Consider the following 10,863-nt stretch of genomic DNA (forward strand, 5'->3'; position numbering starts at 1 on the left):
ATAGAGCTCCTTGTCATATGTTGAGTAGTTCAACGCTGCACCATTGAGCTTCTCACTGAAGTAGGCAATTGACCTCTTTTCTTGCATAAGAACAACACCTATACCAATACCAGAAGCATCACATTCGATTTCAAAAACCTTAGAAAAATCTGGTAGAAGTAGTAAAGGAGCAGTACTTAGCTTTTCTTTTAATGCATTGAAGGCTTTCTCTTGTGCCTCTCCCCACTTAAATCCAATATTCTTCTTGATGATTTCCGTTAAAGGGGCAACGATGGTGCTGAAATTTGGCACAAACCTCCTATAGAACCCGGCTAAATCATGAAAACTCCTTACTTCAGTGATGGTGCTAGGGGTAGGCCATTCCCTAATAGCTTTCACCTTCTTCTCATCAACTTCCACGCCTCTGGAACTAACAACAAATCCAAGGAAAACAACCCTATCTATGCAAAAGTTGCATTTCTTAAGGTTAGCAAATAATTTTTCATGCCTCAAAGCTTCAAGTACACATTTCAAATTATCAATATGGTCATGTAAACTCTTGCTATAGATCAGAATGTCATCAAAATAAACAACAACAAATTTTCCAATAAATGCACGTAGCATATGGTTCATGAGACGCATAAATGTGCTAGGAGCATTCGTCAATCCAAATGGCATCACTAACCATTCATATAGCCCCTGTTTTGTCTTAAAAGATGTTTTCCACTCATCTCCTTCCTTAATTCGAATTTGATGATACCCACTCTTCAAATCAATCTTAGAAAATATAGTGGATCCTTGTAATTCATCAAGCATGCCATCTAAGCGAGGAATAGGGTGACGATACTTTACCGTTATCTTGTTTACAGCTCGTCAATCCACTCACATCCTCCAAGTCCCGTCTTTCTTTGGAACCAGCAGCACAGGCACAGCACAGGGACTCATGCTTTCACGAACATGTCCTTTGGTCATAAGTTCTTCGACTTGCCTTTGAAGCTCTTTGGTCTCTTCTGGACTACTTCGATATGCTGGTCGATTTGGAATGGAAGCTCCTGGAATGAGATCAATTTGATGCTCGATTCCTCTTTTGGGTGGTAACCAAGGTGGCGTATCCTCGAAAAAGACATCCTTAAAATCCTGCAAAAGAGACATCACAGCACTAGGCAAAGAAACATTATGGTCAGCCAAAGAAAGATAGGCCTCCTTGTATAGAAACAAGATCATCGGTCTATCGGAGTTCAAAGCACTTTTGATCTCTCTTTCTTTTGCATAGAAGCTCATTTTTCTTTCTTCTTTCTTTTTCAAGGTCGAACTCTCAATCTTTTCTTTTTTTTCCACTCTCTTTTTTCATTCTTAGTCCACCATCTTTTTTTTCATTTTCACTCTCATTTTCTTTTTCTATCTCAGCCACACCTTTTCCTCTTGCTGCAACGGACTTTTTAATCTAGAGTTGTTCCTCAAATACTTGACGAGGTGTCAAAGGTGCAAGTATAATGTTCCTACCAACCTTGCTGAAGCTGTAGCGGTTCTTATACCCATCATGTGTGGTCCGTCTATCAAATTGCCACGGTCTTCCAAGAAGCAAATGGCTAGCTTGCATGGGTACAACATCAAACAGAACCTCATCCGTGTACCTTCCAATCGTAAATGAAATAAGGACCTGCTTGGTTACCTTCATTTCTCCACTGTCATTGAGCCATTGGAGTTTATATGGCTTTGGATGCTTCAAGGTAGGTAGACCAAGCTTGTCCACCATTAACTTGCTTCCCACATTAACACAGCTGCCACCATCAATAATCAAACCGCATACCTGATCTTTCACATGGCAGCTGGTGTAGAAGATGTTCTCCCTTTGCAGCCCGTCATCGTCTTCTTTGGCTTGCATATGGAGAACTCTCAGCACAACAAGAGCTTGGCCATCAACAGCAAGCTCAACATCACTAGTATCTTCAACTGATGGAGTGGACTCATTTCCTTCATCTTCCTCTTCAGTTTTGATCTCCCCATTATCCAATATGATCATTGATCGCTTGTTTGGGCATTGAGAAGCAATATGTCCTGATCCTAAACAACGAAAACATTTGATGTCACGATTTCTTTGAGGTTGGGAAGATGAGTTACCCCTATCTTTGTTGCTAGGTTGTGTCTTGGCCACATTCGTCTCTCCCTTTGATTTTGAAACTTCTTTCTCAGTTGGTTTTGATGATCCCCACTTCTGCTTCCAAGGGGATGAACTCATAGCCTCATACTTGGAAGATGATCGCACTCCTTTCTTGAGTTGTCTTTCAACTTTCATTGCCATGTGTACCACATCGTCAAGCTCCACGTAGTGATGCAGCTCAACAATATTGGTAATCTCACGGTTCAGGCCACAAATGAACCGAGCTATGGTCGCCTCTCGGTCCTCCTCAATGTTAGCCCGAATCAAGGCTATCTCCATCTCCTTGTGGTAGTCTTCCACAGTCATGGACCCCTGCTTCAGACTTTGCAATTTCAAATGTAAGTCCCGATAATAGTGAGATGGAACAAACCTTCTTCTAATAACAGCTTTCATATCCTCCCAATTGTCGATGGGAAGCTCACGGTTTCGACGTCTACTCAGGGTCAGCTGATCCCACCATATAATGGCATAATCGGTAAAAGCCACCGGAGCAAGCTTCACTTTCTTCTCCTCCGAGTAATTGTGACAATCGAATACCAGCTCAACTTTCCTCTCCCATTCAATATAAACATCAGGGTCATTTTTACCTTGAAATGGAGGAATGGACAGCTTGATGGTGCCCATGTTACGATCTACGACTTCCCTTTCTCGGTGTTGCCTTTGAACATGCCTTGGCCTTTCGGGTCTGATAGCCCTAGCCCTCCTCCAAGTAGCATTGGAGACCAGTTCATTGCTCGCCCCATCATCATAGTCATCATCTGGGACATTTGGAGCAAAATGTGGCCGCTGGTCGGGTCTCCGATGCCTAGGTAATGGCTCTTGCTGAAGTTGTTCGAGCCGATCCTCATGCCTATCCAACCGATCTCGAATCTCATTGAACATGACATTCATGCGCTCAAATTGTTGCTGCATAGCCCGCATGATTGTAGTCTGATCAGCCCCTCCTCCATCACTTGGATCAACCTTGCCACCGTGCTCTCGAGACATAGTGAGCTGCAACTGAAATATTATGAACAAAGGAGGATCCTCACTCACTCCCTCACGTATTTGCACTTGGTTGGATGTCACAAAAACACTCGTGTTTCACTCAGAAAATTGAGTTCTCTCTGCTCATTTGTTTTCTTCCAAAAAGTTCTAGAGAAACTAAGCAAGTCAAAACAAGCAAACACTTATTCAACCCAACAAACTCAGAATACCGATTCTAGGCTCAGTTGGATCGAGGTTACGATATCAATCAAGGAATGATGGAAAGAAGATATGAAGCAAACAGAATGATGATATGATAGAGAAAATCAAATCAAAGCAGCACAATGGAGATGGTAAACGAAGTTGAAAAGAAACGTGCAAATGGAAACGGAATCACGTCACGAGATGCAATCAAAACAAATCAAATGATCTTTGTTCTTCCATTTCTTTTCTGCTCTTTTCTTTCTTTTTTTTTGTCTTTCTTTTCTGTTCTTTTTTTTTTCTTCCTTTTTTTTTTTTTGCAACAATACTAGAAAGTAGATGAAGATAACAAGATTGTGATGATAAAAATAAAATAAACACTAGGAAAGATAGATAAACCTGATTTGGAACTTGGCTCTGATACCAAAGATGATGCGAACCTCGACGAACAATGCCGCGAGACCCAGCAACAATAAGATTGGAACTCAGTTCCAGGATCGTCCAAAGGAGGTTTCGGAGGGATGGAATATTGACCCGTTGATTATAGAGAATCAAGAACCAATATTATAAGAACAATGGAGAATATCGACCCAATGATTATAACAAAACCAAGAACTGATATTATAAAAGTGCTGAGAATTAGAAGTGCTCGCCCGTAATCCCTGCAGAGTTGCTGAAAAACAACAAGGAGGAAAACTCTCTCAAAATATATTGTTTGCTACCCCCTTTGATATCTACTCAAGACATTATATAGAACTGAAAATGGTAGTTTCCAAGGCATGGAAAGAGAAGATAATGAATGCAAGTAATGCAAGTCTTCATGCACACTCCCTTTCCAACAAATGGTAGTTTCCAATGCATGGAAAGAGAAGATGATGAATGCAAGTCTTTATGCACACTCCCTCTAGCTGTCCTCCAACTTGGGAATTCGTCCAAAATGTAGGTGGCATTAAATGGCACACCAGTTCCAACCAGAATGGTGAGTTTTTCCACCATTCTAGTATGGTATTTGGCTAGGAACATGTTGCATCATGATATTCCATTCTTTCGCAGCTAATTGGCCCATTTTAGGGTCGACTTGTATGAAGTTGATCATTCGGCATGACATCGACTGTAACTCCATAGCCTGCCCTTCCAAGATACGAGATGTCAATGCTTGTACAGCATGTTGAACTTGCTTAACCTCTGCTTTCATTATCAGCTCAGCTGGCACGTGCAAGTCCTCTTCTTGTTCCTCGTGGTTCGGGAAGTACATCTCGACTTGCAGTCCTGTCTCATTGGCTTGGAGCTGATCCGGAGTTGTATCACTGGGACTCCAGAACATTAAACTGACTACTATGACACTATAATTAGCTGACCATTCATGAAGATACCCCATGGGAATAGTAGAAGACGTGCCAGTAGAAGTGGGTGGATGTATCATTCCCATAGATTTCATTATCCTGGATATGGAGGAGGATCCCAAGATACCGATCATCCTTGGAAGACCATTTCTTGCCATAGCTGGAGCCCTCATTGATGTGAAAAGTCACAAGTTATCCTTGGAGATCGGCAAAGAAATGATTGAATTTGATTTATCTGATTCCTCTATATGCGCCCCCTCTTCTTAGGGAAATTCTAACAAGATCAACATACACAAAGTCGAGGAGTGCAATTTCCATGAGAGTTCCCCTCCGGCGAGCAATAAGAAATACATTTGTCCTTCACGAGTGAAACTAAAGGCGCAGACTGGAGCATTAATCCTAGGAGGAGAGCTGTGCTTCCACGAGTTTAGTCCACATTAACTGAAATGGGGTCGAGCTAAAGACCTAAAACAAGCGCTTCTTGGGAGGTACCCAAGGGTTTTTCATTTTTTTTGTTCATCATTCCATTCATCGTTTTATTTCTCTAGTAAGTTCAAGTCGAGTACTTTGATTATTTCTTTGTTTTTGGGTATTCATTTTTAGTATGTGCAAAGCCTCCATGAGTTGTCCGTGAGCGTTTCATGGGCGTGGAGGTGTCAGAGGAACCAAAATGGCGAAAGGTGAGTCTCCGTGCGCTTAAAGGAGTCGGCCATGTGATACCACACGGTCGTGCAAAGCCAATAGAGGGACCAAGGCCACAAGTAGTGCAACCTTGCACGGCGGTGTGGCCTATGCAGAGAAGAGGAGAACATGGGTCATGCTAATTGGCACGGTCGTGCAAGACAGCCAGAGAGGAAGAAGACTCAGGCCGTGCCAATTGGCTTGACCGTGCGACCTATGCAGAGAAGAAGGAGGAACGGGTCGTGCCAATTGGCACGGCCGTGCGACTTTGGCCGAGGGGAGAAAAGAGGAGGCCGTGCCAATCAGCATGGCCATGCAGAACCCCACCTAACCCAGTCGTGTCTATAAGACACGACCATGCCCCTACCCATGTGCGTCACCTATTCCTCCAAAAGCCCTAATTTCCATCGCCTTCTCTCCCAAAAGCCTTCTCCTCCCCACTACACCTCATCAAACCCCAAATTCCCACCTCTAGAGTTCATTTTTGCTTAGATCTGCATCTAGATCTAACACTTCTTCAAGCCACAAGTCCGGAAAGAGAGAAGCAACTCTCCTATTTTCCTTCTCCTCCTCTCCCTTCCTCAAGACCCATCTCCACAAGAAATTCCTCAAACCTTGCACACCATGTCGCAAATCTTGAAGAGACTTTGTCGAAGAAGTAGTGGATCTGGCGAAGGAGATGCACCGGGAGGCGACAAAGGCAAAGGGAAGGCTTCTTCTTCAAAAGGCAAAGGAAAAAGGATGGCACGCGACGAAGGTAACGAAAATGAGTTCAATATTATTTTTAGAAATCATGAACATAAAGCTAAATATGATATCTTTGTCACTAGAAAAATTATATGCACTAGATATATGGATCCCACTACTTTGGATATGCTAGGAATCAGGGATGACGTAGATTGGATGATTAGTTCTTTAGATTGGAATGATATCATGTACGCCCATTCACTGACTTACCCTCGCCTAGTCCTTGAATTTTTGGGTTCGATTGATGTTAAATTTTCTTCTGAGGATGACTACGTAGGGGTTATAACTTTTAGGATGATGAATAAAGAAATTCGGTGGACTTTTAGTATTTTAATAATTATTTTGGTTTACCTATTGGTGGTCCCCGTGGATTTGATGATGAGATTAGATGGAATGAGTTTTGGACGTCAATAACCGGATCAAAGGACCCTTACGAACCTTCTATTGCTAAGGCATCCTGCATGGAAAACCCGACCTTTAGATACCTCCACCAAGTGATGAGTAAAATGATTTTTGTTCGAGGAGAGAGTGATGGGGTGGTTAGAAAGGTAGAGCTCTATTCTCTTTGGGTGATGTTGAATAAAGTGGATTTTGATTCCGGATTTCATTTCCTACAAAATTTGTTGAGAGCGGCTAAAGCATCTTTGGGGATGATAGTGTTTGGTGGATTGATCACCCAAATAGAAGTCAATCTGGGTTGTGAGCTTGATGGATTAGAGGTTATTCATGGTAATGACAAGATTGACATCGATTCTTGTCTTGCTATGAAGATGATTTGTTGGGATGAGAATGAGTTTGCCTTCCCTAGGAACAATGGTTTTCCATTACCCCTTCCTTGCCCCGAGCACACTTCGGTTCGCAACCCTACGAACTGGGTGATTACTGACTTTATCCCCGAAATTGTCCCCTCCATTATAGAAGAAATTGAGTACCACCAAGAGCCCTCGTCATCAGGATTCCCGCAGCCTTCCGCATTTCCGGAACCTCATAAGCACTCTTTTGCCTATGGCACGGGACCCTATAGATTTGATTTTTCTGACTTCCGTGCCTCCTTAGACTCCCTTCATGAGAAACAAAATACCCAACAACGATTGTTGGAGGGTCACTTCAAGCTATCTGACGACCAGTTTAGGGAGGTACAGGATCATTTTCAGTTTACTAGGGACTTTTATAGTCAGGTGACAGGCTTCATTCAGGACTATGAGGTAGACCAGGAAAGAATGAGAAATTTTATGGATGATATGAATATCACTAGACAACAAGTAAACACCCTTTATCAATATCATCAACAGCTTGACCATCTTCCTGGTATGCCTAGACTTCCCGCTGACACACATCGAGGACCCCCTTATCCCCCACCCCTGCCACCGTATTGATTTCATCGGGACGATGAAAAAGTTTAAGACTGGGGGATGTTGTGTCTGCACAACCTGAGTCGAGTCGAGTTTTCTTTTCTTCCTGCATTTTTTTTTTCTGTTATGCATTTTCTATTCTGCATATTTTATTAGTTTGTTTTGTTTATTCGTTTCATGTTTCGGCATATTTGAGAACATCAAACCTTCTACTTTTTCTGCTACTTGTCTGATAGCAAAATGACTAGCATTTTCTTAGTTCATGTGTTGTCAAGATAGTGTTAGTATGCTTGGTGTATCCCCTTTCTCTATCTTTAGTAGCATGAAATAAGCTAAGTATTGTATGGAGTTTGGTATAAGTTTTGGCCTAACCTTAAGGATCTTATTTTCACTACACTTAAGTACTTAAGCTTGAATAGTAGAAATATTTTTGAAATAGTTATGATTCATCCAAATTGTTTAGTACTTTTGTCCCCATGGTGATTTCTTATTTATTTGGTTACTGGATGACCTCGGATCATGGAAGCTCATTTGGAAAAATCTAAATCCCAACATATGCATTTGTGTTTAGTGCTACACCTCTTTAGCACCAAAAAAAAAAATTTGAATAAGGGATAAAAAATAGTTGTCGTGAGTGGAAACTAACAATTCACCCCTTTGAGACCGAGTTAGGTTACTGGAGAAATAAATATTAGGTTTCTCTTGATTCCAAGTAGTATCCTTTGAGACCTTGTGTAATTTAAGGAAAATGAACCAAGTATGTGGCAGGTAAGTGCCTATCACTGGAAACATTAGGAACTCAATTGTATGATGACTTAACTAGGATAAAAAATTGAAACTTGAAGTGTTTGGGTTGCTTATTGCACCGAGCACAAAGAACTTATGATTAGGCCATACTTAGGTTACTCCACAATCGTGCTTATAAATGAAACTAGTTGATAGAGTTAGGCGAATGTTCTAAGGATTATGAAACACTGCCAGACGCTCATGAACATAGTTTGCAGCGTTTTGCTTCAGGACAAGCAAAGGTTCAAGTCTGGTGGTGTGATGTGCATAAATATTATGATCGTTTATGCATGTTTTAACGCACATTCACTTGGTTTATACATATATATTCTTTGAATTATCGGCTCTTTTATCATGTACTCATCATATATACTCTTTTGTTCGAATATCTACTCTTTGTTTAATTTTGTATTGACAGGGACAACTTTCAGAGCAAAAACAGCGATTGTCGACGCACCGGAACGAGCAGAGAACACGGTCGTGCAACCGCATGACCGTGTGGCCATACAGGAGAGGAGAAGTGCACGACCGTGCAACTCTTGCATGGTCGTGAAGCCAACCCAGAGGTAGATCAGAGCAAGGTCGTGCATACTTGCACGGTCGTGCCCCCCCCCCCCCAACGACCGAAGCCAAGCAAGAAACGACCATGCAACCCTGCACGGCCGTGCCCCAGGAACCGAGCGCAAACCTCACACGACCGTGCCAATTGGCACGACCGTACAGTTTGGCCAGAGACAAGAAAGGGTATGACCGTGCCATCCTTACATGGCCGTGCTGCTGCAGCCGCACCCTAGCCTATAAAAGGATTTTAACCCTTTTCCTAAAAGGAGGGAGCTGGGAAGCGAGTTGTCAGGGAGAGAATCGACTTGGTGTCATTCCACGCCGTCCAGGACCTTCGTCCAGTGGTCCTTCTTCACCACATCTACTCCGGCGTCTATGGAGTAGATTCCTTGTTCTAGGATGAGGGAGTAGTTGTGTATTCGTTTGATGTAAGACTCATACTTTTGCCTCTATTTCATTGGATGATTTCGCTTGCTTTGTTTCGACTACTCGATCTCTATATTATGTTAATTGATTATGTAGAAATTGCCTATCTCGTAGAGAGAATATCCTAGATCGTACACCTGAGGGGCCCTAGTGACAGGGGTAACCCGTTCATGGACATCTAGGGTACTTTCTTGAAAGGAGAGACAACTCCTCCACATGACGTAAGAGACCAAACTAAGCTCCTTATCTCCATCCTTAGTGACATCAATTAGAGTAATGTTCTTGTGATCTATCAAGGTGCCCTAGTGACAAGGGTTAACCGTAACAGGATTTCATAGGGATTGATCCTGTCTAAGAAGCTTAACAAAATGGAAAGCGGGGAGAAAAACCTACTGCTGATGAAGAATAGTACCTGACTGACTGAATACCAATCCGAGAAACTCAAAGTGGATCGGGGAGAATAGAGTCACAGAATGCCCTCTTTGTGCGAAGATCCAATGATGAGAGAGAAATTTGACTGATGAAAACCGAGATCTGAAGCCTCCAAAGTTTCCTGCGCACAAGAGACCAACTGACACTATCGTCAGTGACCTAAGACCGGGGTGGAAATCCCTGGCTAGGCCCTCCGACGCTCAAGTCAGTGATCTCTCTTCGTGTGGCTAAAAGAAAGAAGAAAGTGAATAGTAGTTGAAAACTAGGGTTGTGAATGTGAGCGGTAATGTGAACTTACTTGGCCAACAGAAAGGATTCCCCCTTTTATATCACTTCATATAACCTCCGTAGTCATGAAGTAGACCCCAGTTTGTTAGAGTTTGTTTATGAGATGACGTAAGCTACATACTTGTGCTAAATGGATTTTAAGGAATCTTTTTTGTACCCCAGATGTTCCTTCTTTATCGTCTAGTACCTGCAGAAAAGTCTAGAAGCACACTTCTCGCCAAATAGGTAAAGCTGTTATACAATCACACACAGATATCTTTATTAAATTAATTATGAGTCTGCCTATTCATCCTGTCTTAATTATGTTGTAGACAGCTTGATATTATACTATGTTTTACATTGACCAAATATTAAACCCAGACCTTGTTCGGTCGGTTTATTATTATCATTCAACTAACAGTTCAATAATATATTACCAATTCTATAAAGCCTTATATCTTTTCATTCCCGGGCGATCATATATACTTAACTAATACTAGTCCATGCCTGATCGTACTGCTCCAGATCATCTTGCCTTATCTATCCCGCCCGCTTAAGCCTGGCCGATATTGACCTTTCCTTCTCAGGTATATCTCGGTCGATATTAGCTTACTTTCATTAAGGTATATATCGGTCAATATTGACCAGCCTCCCCTAAGGTATATCTCGATCGATATTAGCTTACTTTCATTAAGGTATATATCGGTCAATATTGACCAGCCTCCCCTAAGGTATATCTCGGTCGATATTAGCTTACTTTCATTAAGATATATGTCGGTTAATATTGACCAGCCTCCCCTAAGGTATATCTCGGTCGATATTAGCTTACTTTCATTAAGGTATATATCGATCAATATTGACCGGCCTCCCCTAAGGTATATCTCGATCGATATTGGTCTTCCTTCATCAAGGTATTATTTGGCCGGGATCGGCCTTCCTCTCTTAAGGTATATCCCGGGTG

The 10,863-nt window shown here is 42.1% G+C and overlaps 1 protein-coding gene across 1 annotated transcript; it reads right to left on the reverse strand.

Annotated features, from left to right (window-relative positions):
* Positions 1-861: 861 nt before the first annotated feature.
* LOC122033873 lies at positions 862-3,127 on the reverse strand. The gene is made up of 2 exons (XM_042593028.1): positions 1,487-3,127; positions 862-1,116 (listed from the first exon to the last, which is right to left on the reverse strand). Exons 1-2 carry the CDS (start codon positions 3,125-3,127, stop codon positions 862-864), a joined length of 1,896 nt encoding a protein of 631 aa, XP_042448962.1.
* Positions 3,128-10,863: the final 7,736 nt, after the last annotated feature.

This window comes from Zingiber officinale, chromosome 11B, assembly GCF_018446385.1.
Source record: "Zingiber officinale cultivar Zhangliang chromosome 11B, Zo_v1.1, whole genome shotgun sequence".
Taxonomy (NCBI): Eukaryota; Viridiplantae; Streptophyta; class Magnoliopsida; order Zingiberales; family Zingiberaceae; genus Zingiber; species Zingiber officinale.

Excerpts from the sequence above, each read along its gene's own strand:
- LOC122033873 (XM_042593028.1), bottom strand. The coding sequence starts at position 3,127 with ATGTCTCGAGAGCACGGTGGCAAGGTTGATCCAAGTGATGGAGGAGGG. Across the intron at positions 1,117-1,486 it reads ACCGCTACAGCTTCAGCAAG|GATTTTAAGGATGTCTTTTT; the intron begins GTTGGTAGGAAC and ends TCTCTTTTGCAG.